At 42.2% G+C, this 15,749-nt stretch overlaps 1 protein-coding gene across 3 annotated transcripts in view; it reads left to right on the top strand.

Moving 5' to 3' along the window:
• Nucleotides 1-15,749, top strand: part of AKT3 (AKT serine/threonine kinase 3) — a 200,806-nt gene that overhangs the window by 148,939 nt on the left and 36,118 nt on the right. For all 3 annotated transcript variants that reach the window (XM_066617500.1, XM_066617492.1, XM_066617507.1), the window contains 4 exons: nt 6,035-6,166; nt 8,167-8,232; nt 9,713-9,781; nt 11,501-11,623. In XM_066617500.1, the coding sequence (XP_066473597.1) occupies nt 6,035-6,166; nt 8,167-8,232; nt 9,713-9,781; nt 11,501-11,623 (390 nt within the window). The remainder of the gene's footprint in view (nt 1-6,034; nt 6,167-8,166; nt 8,233-9,712; nt 9,782-11,500; nt 11,624-15,749) is intronic.

Raw genomic sequence — 15,749 nt, 5'->3', positions numbered from 1 at the left:
CCTCACTCTGCCTCCGACCTTTCCCCCTCCCTGCCCTGAAACTCTCCCTGTTCCTTCACCACCTCTTCTGCCCTGCATCCATTGCCCACCTCCAGGGACAACTTAGGTATCTCCGTTCAGGTCACCCTCTGTGTCAGGGCCGCTGCACGATTTGCAGCAGTGTCCCCAAAATGGCTGCCAATGTTGCACTATTTGCAACATCATAAAATCATGTATATTGTCATACAAAATTTTAAAGGCCCATAGCCAGGGAGACAGACCAGGGACAGACTGCACTTGCTCCCAGTGCGGAAGGGATTGTCACTCCCGAATCGGCCTTTTCAGCCACACTAGACGCTGTTCCAGAACCACCATTCAGAGCGCGATACCATAGTCTTCTGAGACTGAAGGTTGCCAACAGAGAGTGCTAATTTTTACCCTACTTTTTCAGAGTGTGAGGTTAGACTGTTATTGTTGGAATTTCTTTATTAGGTTGCCTTGCTGCATTCAGTATGATTTTATTATCAAAACTCAAATTTCTTTTTTCTATTATACCAATTTCACTACCAAACAAGAAACTACCATTTCTTTTTGAAATGGCATTTTGTTGCTGCTAGCAGCCATACTTTAAATCCTCAAGGTTCTCTACCGAGATTCTTGAATTAATAGTGTAGAATGTATGCACCATAGTGATTTCCTAAAAGATGATTCTTGCATTTAGATGATTATTATATCCCAGTCTCTGACTGGCATGCAGATATACACTGGGATGATCAGAAAACATACACTCATGTGTGGCATAGGTATATGCCCAGTGGTTCCCAAACTTTTTGGCACAAGGATCCACTTTTTAAAATGGCACTCCAGTCTATTGAGATCCACTTAGGATTTGCTAGATCTAGAAAGAAATATGTATTTATTTATTTATTTATTTACAAAGAGTAATAACCAGAAAAAAGAGCCTCAAACATTTATCTTCCTATGTCTACACATGCTTGCAGGAGTTTAGCTCCTTGCAGGACAGTTAGCAGCTATATGACAAACTGCAGGAGCAGAGCTCTTTGCAGGGTAATTAGCTGCTGTCTGATTTTTGAATACCTTCAGGGCTTGAGGCAATTAGTTATCTGATCTTTCCATCACCCTTCTGTGACCCACCAAAAATCAGGTTGCAACCCACCAGTGGGTCTTAACCACAGTTTGGGAAGTACTGCACTAGCCACATTCACATTTGTTTATCTCCAAAGGAACCCCATTTTAGATCCAATTATCCCTTCTCTTATTACTACAATGGACAAATGTGGAGTCACCTAGCATCGTATTCAGGTTCCACTCATTGCTCTGGTGGCAGCGCTGACAACATTTTTGCAGTAACTACCATTTAATCTTCCAGAGATCACTGTCACTATACTCACTATTGTGCCGCATTTATCAGAGACTGTTAAATTTCTGGGTTATGCATATGAACTACCTAAAAGTGTTGATTGTGTGTAGGGCTCTGACTTGCTTTCTTATGCTTCTTCCAAGTTGGATGGTACATGTAGGCATAATAGTATAAATAGCATGACTATGACATTTTACATCTTCAAATAAGGGGGCACAGTGTCATGGGCCCTGTGCTGTGTAGCAGTGAACCTTTGGCTGTGATGTGTAGATCACAGTGCATATCTTAACACTATTCAACTTGTCAGCATTAATAAAACAGAGATAGGCACCCTCTGCAGAATAGCAGAAATAAAACATTTCTTTATTTACTCAATTTATATCCTGCCTTTTTTCCCTAAGGGCATCCACAGCAGCTTTGAACACATTAAATATACATACAGTATACATTAAAATATATACAACTGTGAAAAATGTAAAAGCACCATATTGTTTTTAATACCATAAAGTATGAGTGATCCCTGAATCCTTGGTGCTTAGCATGCATCTTCAGAGCTTGGGGCCATTTTCATAGCAATCTTTTTGATCTCAGCCAACATTGTGTCATCTTTTTTGCAGCAACTCATTAGGGAAGGATTTGTAAGGCTATAAAGGGGAACAGTTGTGTTTAGTTTTCCCCCACTTCCACAGACACCAGTGATGTTTCACAAAATATCAAGGGATAATATTAATGTGTTTTGATAACTCCATGGTAACCTTGGTTCACCAAATGTCTTTAGCTAGAGAGCATCAATTACCAGTGTCCTCCATTGAGAGATGACCTACTTAATCTATACTAAACTGCTGTTTCACAGTGTTTGAAAAAGGAAATTAACAGCCTGGAGGACCCAACATCTTTAGGCACATTGGGAGAGTTACGGCCTAGTCCTATGGGCCTTTCATGACAGTTGATCTTTCTATCTGCTGGCACAAAAGGTCCAGTGATGGTGCCATTGGCAGAAACAGCCAGTGGCTCAGCATGCACTCCAGAATTTTCTGGATGTTCTGCAAACCCAGGTAAGTTGGTGGAAGGGGTGGTTTGTGGACAGGGGGCAGGGAACGTGTTGGAGAGGGTGGATTTTGGTTGCAGAAGTGCACACAGGTCCTATCCCTGATTTACCAACTTGCCCCCATCATGGTGTTGGACTTACACCATCAACATAGCTGGCATGGGTCCAAGGAGACTTATAGACAGCCAGAGGTTCTACCCAGAGGTAAGTAAAAAAGTTACCTTCGGTTGGCCTTCTAGTTCCCTCCCCGACCACTGGATGCAGCATTTGCCCAGTCAGTGTGACTGCATCATGTGCAGTGGTGGAGGATAGGATTGGGCTGTTAGTCCTATTCCATTCATTAAAGCAGTCTATTAGGATGTCTGTGTAATCAAATTAACTTGCTTTGTTTTATATGCTCGTGACCACAGATTCCCAGTGTTATGTGTTTGTTTACTTTTAGATTGCATTTTGTATCTTGAGGCTGTTGGTGACATTTTTCTGTTTCAAGTTTATGTGAAATAGAATAATCCTTCTGTGTTACATATTCCCATAGAAGGGTATGTGCTTTCTTCATATTGTTTGGTAAAACTATGTAAAGTCCTCCAGAATCTTCACTTTTCTATTCAATCTTTTTTGGCATAGAAAAAATTACCAGAGATAAGTGGAGTATTGAATCCTTCAGATATCCTAGTCCCAAGCTATTTTGTTCAAAGTTCAGAACCAATATTTTGGCTTGGGATCAGACATTTTGGCTTGGGTTTTGAGGCTAGTGAACCTTTTGCAACAATGAAGTCACATGCTCCCAATATTCATTTCAATTAATAGTCTGGCGCCTGCAATCTGAAAGTTAGTCCCATGTAGAGCGTGTTGCAATAATCCAGTTGAGATGTAGCTAATGCATATGTCACCTTAGATAGCTCTAATGTCTCTAGGAATGGACACAGTCGATGTACCATCCTAAGCTGGGCAGAAGCACTCCTGGCTACAGCTATTTCATGGGCATCTGAGCTGAAGGTCAGATTCCAGAGCACCCTCATATAGTGAGCCTGTGTTTTTGAGTGGAGCATGCCCATCTTGCACTGGCAGATCTCCAGTTGACAGAGAGGCAGATCCAGAAGCACCTGTGTCTTACCTTGATTATCTTACTTTGTTAACTGCTATTCTGTCTGTTAATGGCCTCAAAACACTGATTCAGAATGTCAAACAATTTCTGTGATGTGATGGGAAAGATGGAGTTAGCTGTCATCCGTGTATTTATGACACTACCTTCCAAATTCCCAGTTGACCACCTCCAGTGGTTTTGTGTTGATATTAAATAGCATTGTGTTCAACTGTGAAGCACTCCACTAGGACATTGATACGTCCTCAATTTTTTTCTAAAGGCTTTTTTATTATTATTTGTGCAAGACTGCTAGTCCTTTGTGCTGCCTGTGTTTTTTAAACAGTACATCCTGAACTTTCCATGCTCACACATATGTAGAATCTCTTCTCATGAGGTAAGCGATTCCTTCCTCTTCCAGATACTTCAGCTCATTAGTCTCCTATATATGGGATTGTATACAAACTATGAAAAAAACAAGTGACATCTTCAACAAAGGAGAAGGGCAGGTTGCATGATTGCATAGACATCCTCTGTTTCACCTATTATGGCTAAGGAACGGGTCTTCCTTTTTCATGGTTTCTGTATAGTCCCACATAATGCTGACATACATGATGGAGAAAGATGCTGCTGTCTTCACAAGAAGAGGTTCTGTCTCTGTCTGAGCATGGAAATCCAAGATGTCCTGCTTAATTACCATAGAAAGAGCAACTATAATGGATGTTCTTTGAGTGGACATCTGGTAGTTGCACAACTTGACCTCCTTTCTCTTGGGTGATATTTGTTGCTCTTTCTATGTGCATATTCTGATGATAGCAAAGGAACTAAGTGGGAAGGCATTCATTCTTAAGGCATGCATAAATTCTGAAAACAAATTTTTGTTTGTTCTTCTGGTTCCTTTCCTGTGCTTTCAAAAGTCAAAGGGGAGGGGGGGAAGGAAGCAGGGATTGGAACTACTCTAGGCTACCAGCCTCAGCTCCCCTCCCCACCACTCCCTCCCCTACCCTCTATATCATTGTTTCTCAAGCTGTGGGTTGGGACCTACTAGGTGGGTCGTGAGTCAATTTCAGGTGGGTCCCCATTCATTTCAGTATTTTATTTCTAATATGTTAGATTTGATGTGACTGCATTTGGGGAAATGTTACAGACCAGTACTTTTAACAAGCTACAATGCATATTCTTTTAACAGTGATAGTAAATGGAACTTTCTCCTGGGTAAGTGTGGGAAGAATTACAGCCTAGATTTGTTAAAAATTTTCCTGCTTGATGATGTCACTTCCCAGAATGACATCAATTCTGGTGGGTCCTGACAGATTCTCATTCTAAAAAGTAGGAACTTGAAGGAGGATAGAAGGTTTCTGCAGGGCTCCCAACACAGCCCCAGATGCTGACGCTGGGTTCAGTAAGTAAAAAATACTTTTCGTGGCACTGGATCAATCCTGGGGATCATGGTTGCTGCCATCGTCCCATCCCTTAAGGAGCCAGGGTTGACTGCTTCCCTTGCTGGTGGGTTTTGACCCACTAGTTTGGGAACCACTGGTTTAGCTGTTAACAGGCAACCAGTGTGGAATTGTTTGTAGGCATGCCTGGGTTCTAATTCCCACTCAAGCTCCCTATGTCAGTTTAGATCAATCCTGTTCATAGGATTTTGGAAAGGTTAAAATGAGCAGGAGGGAACCATGTACACTACATTGAGATTCTTGGGGCAAGGATAGTTTAAAAATGTTGCAATAAATAGATCAAACCATGTTCTGCAGCTTGTAAATGATTTGTCCTACAACTGTCTTTTGATACACTCATATATTCTAATAGTTAATTGCTAAACTAAGTTTCAGTAAGCTTAAAAAAAAGTATCATGTAGTGAAAATGTAAACAGTGGAGAAGCAAGTTTACACGTGAAGTTGATGTTCAGGTTTGCGTATTGCTGATTTGATTACTGGGACCTGTTTAGCACTTTCTCTGATAGCTGAAAATGTATATTTGTCCACTTATACTACACACTGGGTCTGAAAACAGTCTGCAAACTCTGTACCCAAAGAAAATAAATAAGCTGATTATTGACATTATGGTGCAGTCTGTTACTGGCATGGTATATGATCAGCAGACCATGTACATAAATCTGCCTGTTCAGAGCTCCAGAGCCGGCAGCATTATGGCGTTAAAGAAAGCTTAGTGAGCTGTCATATTTCTTTATCCCTAGGCTCCTCTGTAGTTGATAATTATTTTTAAACTGGCAGAAACAAGGAAATTTAGCCATGGCTAATAATTTTTCTTGTATGTAGTGTATTGCCACAATCATTAATGTGATATGTTGACCTGCCTCCCTGCTAAATACAGCTTTGAACATTTTATATTGAAATATTAAAATATATGTATATGAATAAAATGTATTATGAATATGATAAAGTTCCAAACAGAACTTCGTCAACGAGATCTAAACTTGTTTTTTAAAAAAATGCATAGTATTTGATGGCAGGACAGAAGCATTTTAATTAATATAACATCTGCAAGGTGTAAATCCTATTAATTCTTGTGCTCCATACAGACAATGAATGATTTTGATTACTTAAAACTACTTGGCAAAGGCACATTTGGCAAAGTAATTCTGGTCCGAGAGAAGGCAAGTGGGAAATACTACGCTATGAAGATTTTGAAAAAGGAGGTTATTATTGCAAAGGTATGCTTACATTTTTTTTTTGTCAATATGTTTATGTATGAAAGATAGCTTGTATTCACCGCTACACTCGTATTAACTCTTATTTGGTTAATCATGGTATCTTTTACACCTGCTTTTACACATCTTTTACATGGTAAAAGATACATTTTACACATCTTTTACTTTTAAAAGGTACATTTTACTTTTAGGTACATCTTACTTTTAAAAGGTACATTTTACACATCTTTTACACATCTTTTACTTTTACACCTGCTTTTACACATCTTTTACATGGTATCTTTTACATCTTTTACACCTTTTATAGGGAGTTTGAGACTGCAGATAAGTCTTGGCACAGGTGGGGGGAAGGCAGCAATGCGATCCACAAGGTCATGTTGCTGCCAGGGTTGCAGGGGCTTTTGAAAAACTTACCCCTGTCTGAAGCAGCTTCCTGGGGGTGCAGGGAGCCCTCTGGAGCCCTCTGCCTGCCCCCACTCATGCTTCAAAATTATTTCGCAATTGTGACCCAGATGTAGGCCATAATCACATTTTTTTTTAAATTATTTTGAGGTGTGGTGGGGCCTTGCAGAGAGCTCCGTGAGGCTCCCCGTACTCCCAGGAGGCTGCTTCAGGCAGGGGTAAGTTTGGAAAAAGCCCTGTGACCCTGGCAGTGATGCAGTCTTGCAGATCGCATTGCTGCCTTCCCCCTGCCCCCAACCCCTTAAAGTGCCTGAGGAACTCATTCTCAAGTTGGTGGGTCATGATCCACCGGTTTGAGAACTACCGTTTTAGATAGTTGTGAAAGTTGTTTATCTACTTGCATAATAGTGGAATTATTTAGTTTGAATTCACGTATTCATTAATGGTGTGGTTGCTGAATTCACAACTCTCGCACGACTGCAGCAGTTTTCTCCAATTTTTCTGTATGATGCTTCATCCGTATGGTTTTTGAAAGTAACATTGTCATTCATGAGCATATGAAACACCATTAGAAATCCAAAAGCAAGTACACAGGTATTTGCAGAAGCTGTACTCTTAAGAAGATGAAAATGACATGAATTACTGTATTTCTTACAGGCCAATCCCCAATCCCAAAAGTGGGGGACAGCTACCATCCTGATTCATGGCATCATTAAGGATGCTTGAATAGTCATGTCATCATTAATGGGCATGCCATCATGGTAGGGTTTTCTTGTTTTAATATTGAATTGAAATTGAAGAATGCCTTTTTCAAGGCATTTTGGATAGATCTGGACAACTCAGCTTACCAAACAGTGTATCCCACAGTTGAATTTTACAAGTTGTGGTTCCACTAAAAGAGTTTTTAGGATGATCTGTATTGAAGCTGTACGTTGTGACTGTGTTACTTTCTTTAGGCAGATACTTTAAATGTAAAATGATGCGCCCATATTTTCTTGATTCTTTGAGCATTCCTTGTGCTTTTCTTCTCTTTTAAATATGTTTTTGACTTTCCAAAATCTATTTGGAGTTTCTTTTCAGTTGGTAAGATTTTACTTTCACTGCATTAGCCACTTCATCTAAGTCAGTGGTCTTCAACCTTTTTTATGCCACTTTTGTGCCATTTCATCTAAATCATTGGTCTTCAACATACATACACACATATATACATACGTACATACATACATACGAGACTCAGGACCCCCATCAATCCTGCTGCCCCCTCCTGGGATACTATCCGCCCACCCTGCTCCCTTTCCACCCTCCCATCGCTGTTCACTGTAACCAAATATTACTTTTAGAGAGAGCAGAAAAAGTTATGATGAAGCCTGGCACTGTTGAAAGCTATTTTAGCAGAATTGCTAAGAATCTGAACAGGAGTGAGATCCTGGTACTTCAAAGATACTCCCTCTTTACCTGATGGTGCTCTAATCCAGTTGTCTGCAAACTTTTCATTCCTGTAAATTGTTGCAACCCCACAACTGAGGCATCGCAACCCCATTAGGGTCCTGACTGTGTGGTTGAAAAACACTGATCTAAATGTTACTTTCTTTATTCCATAGGATGAAGTGGCTCACACACTTACAGAAAGCAGAGTACTGAAAAACACTAGACACCCTTTTTTAACGGTGAGTATAGGTTATTAAGGCCATTATTATGCAAAGATTTGTTATCAAGTTTCAGAGCTTTTCTTTATTAAGAAAATAAATGGATTGCAGTACATATAAGAAAACAGAGATATTCCATGAGACCAGTGTTTCTCAACATTTGTCCCCTGCTGTACCACTTTGGACAGTTCACCGATTGGAAATACAACTGGAAGTAACTGGTGGTGATGTCATTTCCAGATTGGGAGGTGAAATGCAACATGAAAAACCCAGGTAAGAGGCTCAGGGCGAATGGGAGGGTTTTTTCAAGCTCTAGAAAAACGCATGCTAGAGCTCTGTCTGCCAAACTGAGCCTCCTACTGCTGCTTGTTGTTCTGCATTGCAGGTCTTCTAGGGGTCTTGCATGTACCACTGTGCACCACCTCAGGTACCACCAGTGGTATGAGTGCCACAGGTTGAGAAAAACTGCACTAGACCATTGTTTCTCAACCAGTGGTACTTGTACTACTGGTGTACTTGAGGGTGGTGTCTGGCAGTACCCACAGAACCACCAGACTCCTGCTGCCTGGCAGTGAGACCAGCAATGCAACAATGTGCAGCAGTAGGAGGCTTGGCTTGGTGGGCAAAGCTCCAGTGTGGGCTTTTTACTGAAAAAGCCTGTCTGTCCTGAGCCTCTCCCATGTTTGTTGCATTGGGTTGGGCCTCCCAATCTGGAAGTAACTGGTAATGACATCATCACCAGTTACTTCAAGTGGTACTTCCAATAGGTGTACATGTGAAGTGGTAAAATGGGGGGGGGGGAACGACAAACATTGAGAAACGCTGCACTAGACAATAAAGCATAAATCTCACAGTAAAAATCTTAAAGTCATTCTTCCTCTAAAATTTGAGTTTCTGAGTCATTTTTGAGATTTGAGTTGTTTTAATTTTCTTATGTTTTAATATTTTAACATTGCTTTAATTTTTTGTCTTGTTTTTATTGTTGTAAGTCTCCTTGGGTGCCCAGTGTGTGTTAGGCATGTGAGGTGGAAATTCTGCAAATAAATAATACCCAGATAAACATTTATAGCAGTTTATGTGTGAGAGACACAATTAGAATATATGGTTGTACCTAAGTGTGTGGCTGTTTCATTTCACGACAAAAACCAGAAGTGGCTGGTTTTCACTGTTTTTGGAAATTTGGAGGCTTGGGGAGCCCTGCAGAAAGGTCTACAGGCTCCCCGGATCCCCCCACAAAGGAGGCTGGTGCTGCCTCAGGTAAGTAAAAAAAACAAACATTTTGCCCCCCAGAAGTGGTATGATTGTAGCGATCGCGTCACTGCCTTTACCATCACCCTGCCCTGTAAGGGGGCAGAGATAGGGTTTCCATGGTTGTGGCATCGCAATGCTCTAGTTTGGGAACCTGTGCCTTCACTCATTAAATGAAGAATAGGTTGCTGTTTACCCTCATTATTAAAAGTTGGGATATTTCATAATTGAAATTTTCTTTTCTTTTTTTAAGTCTTTGAAATATTCATTCCAAACCAAGGACCGTTTGTGTTTTGTAATGGAGTATGTCAACGGAGGAGAGGTAAGTCGAACAATGGGAGTTTAGTGATAGTGTTGCTGTTCTGACCTCCCACTCTGGGGGCAAAAAAGCTTAAGGACCTGATCCAGAGACCTGTGCACTGGCTCACCATTGGCACATTTGCGATCCCATGATCCCTTACCGTGGGCGCAGCATCAGAGCTTCCCCAGTGTTGCCTGAATTTTTGGCAACGTTGTGTGCGCTTGCAACTGCTCTGCAGTATGTAAAAATACTTAAATTGTGCATTGGGTTTTTGAAATTAAGATTTTATTCAAGGCAAAAGAAGGGTAGCCAGTTAAGATTTATCAGAAACTATGCATGTACAATAATATTTTTAAAAAAACACAGCCTAATCCTGAGCTGCCTGGGGTGCCAAGACTCAGTGGTACCGAGAACAGCTGTCGCCGGATCCTGTGTGCCCTGGGCTACCGTGGGAGGCACCTCAGGAGAAGGGGACCTTTGTCCCCTTCACCCCGGTATGGTAAGAATTCCTGCAGTGAGGCTACTCACTTTACTGCTGACCAAAAGGTTGGTGGTAGAGTAAAGGCGTGGGGCATGGAGCCCACAAGCACCTTGGATCCTGTGGAGCGGAGCTCCACGGACCTGCCTCCCTCCCTACCCCAGCACACCTCCAACCCACCCCCCTCCCCATGTCAAGCCTCCCCCCGCCCTCTCTCCGCTCCCCGCCACCGTCCTCCCTCTCCAGAACACCTCCTCCCTGCCACCGTCCCCACCCCTACTTACTGTGCTACGGCTTGGTGGTGCTGGAGACTGCTGAGCCACGGAGGCTGTGTGACCGCCCCGCACTAGTTCAGCACTGGCCAGTGCTGGGCTAGCGCATGCTGGAGCCCAGCGGAGAGGCTCGCAAACATGCCTTACGGCACATTTGCGACAGTGCTTGGTGGCACGAAGCTGTGCTGCCGAGCACAGGATTGGGCTCTCAGTTGTCATAGAAGGTAACATTGGCGCAAGGAGCCCCAAAGCTGGTCTCGGATATGGTCTTATGGGGAAAAGCATTAACTGACATTTTGTTAGTACAGCAACTGATTCCTGATGTTGGGGAAGATGTACCTGGTTGGGGGAATTATTGGGGGAATGTAATCCCTTGGTTAAAAGATGGGTGCTATTACTTTAGGAAGATAAATGGTAGCCAGTCTGTGTTCACAACTAACAATGATCAAATGGTTGCATTTGTATATTTAAAAACATTGGTTAGCCTCACAGTGCAACAACATTTAAATGAAAGATTCTTTCTGAAGATCCAAGGAGCACTTCCACCACCATTCTCATGAAATAAGATCGTTTAGCTTAAACTACTTGGAAAGTAGTATATTGCCATGCACTTGAGTGAATGCAGTAATTATTCCAGCTGCTTTTATTGCTAAAAAAAAAAAAAGAAAAAACAAGGGAGGGAATGGATGAAAAAAGTACAGAATGATGATGATGCACTTTTTTCCTCTGGTAACTGAAGGTTAAATGGGTAGCAAGAAGAATGCCTTAAACAAGATTGGTATATTGATTAAAACGCTGATTTAACAGCTCGCTTTTCCCCTTGGAAACCTGGAAAAGATAAGCCAGCTGCTGTCTAAGAGTGCTGAGTGTCCACTGAGAGTACACTATCTATCATCACAATATGGTGATGAGAGGTGTTTTATGTTTGTGTTAATTTCCCCCACTAAATCAGTAATTATTGCAATCCTGTCCCTGCTGTTTACCCTGCAGCTGTTTTTCCATTTGTCGAGAGAGCGAGTGTTCTCTGAGGATCGCACACGCTTCTATGGTGCAGAAATTGTTTCTGCTTTGGACTATCTGCATTCTGGAAAGATTGTGTATCGTGATCTCAAGGTAAAAAAAAAAGTAATCAGAATTTTGTTTCTGAAAAGACTGTTGGGACAAACACAAAGTAATTATAAAGTTATGCTGTTTTGATAAAAGTAGCTAGTAGAGAAGAGAAAAAAGTGTACTGTGGATTGAAGTCCTGCAAAATATCGTACATCTCATTTTGTGGATGCATCCCATTTTCTACCTCCATATCATCTCATTTGTTTAAGTAATTGATGTAAAATATGGACTATAATTGCACCAGTAAAGAGGAATTGCATTAGTCCTTACTTCCTTAAGTATATCTAAAAGTAAAGTACAAAAATCTTGAGATTATAAATTAAGAAAGCTATTTGTGTGAATAATGACATCTGGGCTTTTATTTGTTTAATGGCATGAAGACAGTATTCGTTTTCCTTTGTTGGTATTTTGGGAGTCCAGAAACAGTGGCTCATAGTGGAAAAAGCTAGTTTTATGTATAACATTACTAAAGAAATCTAGTGTTAATGGGTGCCACACACATTCAGAAAACAGGGTGTGATGTGTGGTCAAGGTAGAGAGCTCCAAAAGCAGTGATTCTGCTCTTGCTTCAGAAAGTCTACAGAAGATGAGTTTGACTGATATAGAAAGAGGAAGGAACCTTTCTTTTTCACAGAAACTGTTACCTATCCCAACATTGTGGGTGCTGTCTGCAAATTGATATCAGTATCAGAGTGGCTGAAGTCCTTAAAGATGCATTCAGTCTTCTCTGACATTAAGAGCCTAGTAATTCTGGTGAAATGATACCATCATCAGTTCTGTTGGAGAGATTGTTAAGTCCACCCTTAACAAACACACATCACTGTTCTTTGAATCAGTTGGCATTCCATGGTTAATCAAAGAACAGAGATAATATTCAAACATTTTAGCATTCTATGAGGAGTCATTTGAATCTAATGAAAGTGGTTTGAATGAACATTCAGATCCTATGTCTGCTCAGTTCTTCACTAAGATGTCACTTTGCTTCAGTGAAAACCTGCTGGACAGAGCTTAGCCTTGTGACTTACCTCTGGTATTTTCCTTGAAGAAAACTTCAGAAGGAATGTCTTACGACAGCACATTCAAGGATGGCCAGTGTTGGTGGAGTACCTTAGTTAATTTATTGTGTGCTACTGTACATAAATTTGTTGTACAAAAGTTACAACTTTTGTAGGCTGTTTCAGTGAGGGTGTGTCCTCTCCAAGTTGTTTGCCATAGCTAACTCTCCATATGCCAGTCATTATCAAAACTGTCTGTGCATTAACTGACCTGTCATCTTTCTTCCTTGTCATACCAATTCCAACAATATTTGCACTCTTCCCCCAAATAGCCACAATACTATTAATAACAGACATTTCTTTGAAGAATTTAAGTAGCTAAAGAACTTCTCAATATGCATAATTGCAAAAATGTAGTGAGGAACGACGAAATATTGATTCCCTCAGCACCACCTTCCACCTAGAATTGACCTTCCAGGAAGGTCTAGAGCAGTGGTTATCAACCTTTAGGAGACTGCGGACCACTAAGGCAAAAATTGGAATTGCAGTGGACCACATGCAACCTCCCATTCCCATGAACAAACAATACAATTAAATTTGTAATATAGGCAGCCTTCATTATCCATGGGTTTCCATTCCCAGAACTCCCACAGTTAAGGAAAACCACGGGTATTCGAAACCTGCAGTTACCCCTCCCCCTGAACACAACCGGAATTGAGCTCCGGTTGGTCTGGAGGCTCTTCTGAAGTCCACAGAGGCCGTGGGCAGATGCACATGTCCTCTGCAGGCTTCAGAAGAGCCTCTGTAGGGGGCAGGAACACAGCTCCTCTCACCTCCGGAGGCTCCAGGTTAATCATCACCATGGGTTCTGGGACCCGTGGATGAAGAAATCTGCAGGTACCTAACCCACAGATAGCATGAGCTGCCTGTAATTAGAAAAGATTTATTAGAGATTTATGATTTATAGATAAGATTTGTGGTTTGCTGCTTTTGCTGCCAGCAGTAGCTGGAGGCTGTTGGTTCTCCACCCTCTCTGGTGGTCCACATGGGGAACTGCTTGCTCAGAGAAGTGATCAAAAGCATTTTTTTTTTCTGAGACCTCGCGAACTACTTTCTCGGGGTCTTGCGGACCACCTGTGTTCCCCGGACCAGAGGTTGGGAACCAGTGGTTTAGAGCCACCACAAAATGGTGCCCTCAAGCCCCATCTTGGCCTAGCATTTCAAAAGAATACCATGGTTAATGGTATCGAATGGCATTGAGAAATCCAATAGAACCAACAGGAACACGGTTCCCCTGTTAAAATTCTACATAGGTCATTCACCAGGTTTATCAAGTCTGTTTTCCTCCCAAACCCCAGACAAAAGCCAGACTGAAAAGTGTCCAGGTAATCAAGTTAGAAACTAGAGTTATCACCACTCACTCGAGCACCTTGCTCAAAAAGAGAAGATTTTAGACTGGCTGGTAATTATTTAAGACTGTGGATCAAGAAAATGTTTTTTAAGAAAAAGAGTCAATGCCATTTTAATGAAAACTCACCGTCTCCAAGAGATTACTTAGGGCCCAATCCTAACCAGTGTGGTCTGTCTTACCGCAAGCACACACTGTCACAAACATGCTGTAAAGCATGTCTGCAGCCCTCAGCGCTGGTCCAGCGCCGGTGCTAGCTCAGTGCTAGGTGGCGTTGGGCTAGCACCAGTGGATCACCGCTGCTTCGCCTCTCTGTGGTCACCTGAACCATTGCGCAGTGGAGAGGTAGGTTGAGGTGTGGGGGCGGGCAGGGAGGACTGGGTGGGGGAGGGCAGGGAGGAGACGTGCTAGGGAGGGAGGGAGCAGGGCAGGGGGGAGGGAGCAGGGCAGGGGAGAGGTGGAACCGGTGGAGCTCTGCTCCTCTGCATCCAAAGCCTCCGTGCTGGGCCACGGGCCCAGCACGGAGGCTCTTGAGTCTATGCCAGCCCAAGGGTTGCCACAGAATCAAGTAGCCCATTGCAGAGCTACTTGCCTTACCCAGTGGAAGGGGACAAAAGTCTCCTTCCCTAGAGGAGCTGCCACTGGCTGCTCTGTTGTGCACAGGATGCCGCAGCAAACATTTCAGCGCCGCAGCAATTCCAGCGCAATGGGCAGCTTAGTATTGGGCTATTAATCACTCTCTCAATCCAACCAACTAGTAAACCTTCACCCTACAGTAGCAGCTTTTATCAACCAGGGAGAACAAGAATCAAGTGAGCATATGGGTGAACCCACATGTCCCAGAATCTTGTCCACTGTCTCAGACTACAGTTTAAAAAGGACCGATAAAGCTGGATAAGCATCTGCAGTGGATACGTCATTGGAAATTGCCAATGTTGAATTGGAAGATGTGGCAGATGTGAAAGATTTAATCTGTGAAGTGTTTCACAAATTGGTTACAGCAGGCTGTTCCTTTCCTGCTTGGGTGCCAAGATGTAAATACTCCTAATGACTTAGAAAGTTCCATTAGATGACTCTCTACACATGCAAATGTGGCATAAAAGTACATTTTCTTTGCTGCCACCACCATAATGGAGTAGATCCTAAAATCTGCTGAGAGCCTGTTCTGTCATACTAGTCACAAGTCCTGTTTTCCTGTTGCTCAAAACATCAACCTAGTTGCTTTATCACCAGCAATTTTCCAGAATACCTGGGTCAAGCTTGGATCTACAACTAAACAGAGGATGCTTAGGAGTGATCGTGTCAGTGGCCTGGGTCATTTTCCTATTTCAGAGGTTAACCAAGGCCTTGGCAAAGTCTCTAGCTCCAGCAGCAGAAAAATCTCCCAGGGCAATTGGGAATTCATTCAAAACTATAAACCTGTGGAGGTGGATTTTCTGAACATGTTCGAGATCCCCCACTCCTGCAGGGAGTAGAAGAATAGGATAAAACATTCTTTTCAAAAATATATTAAGATCTCCCAACACCAGAAAACTCCAGGGACTTCAATGCCACATCTGAGATGACTCTAGTCCACTCAGGCAGAATGACTGTTGGGCAGCAGGGTGTGCATTGTATCAACACAATGTCAATCCAGTTTCACCTACCAACCAGCCTTTTCTGACATGTCCTCTTGGATGAAGGAAGTCTCAAAAAGAGAAATTGTCCTTGTATGACTGTTCTACTT

The sequence above is a fragment of the Tiliqua scincoides genome, chromosome 1, assembly GCF_035046505.1.
Source record: "Tiliqua scincoides isolate rTilSci1 chromosome 1, rTilSci1.hap2, whole genome shotgun sequence".
Lineage (NCBI taxonomy): Eukaryota > Metazoa > Chordata > Lepidosauria > Squamata > Scincidae > Tiliqua > Tiliqua scincoides.
The sequence above is the reverse complement of the archived record's forward strand: the minus strand, read 5'-3'. Positions and strand labels throughout refer to the sequence as shown.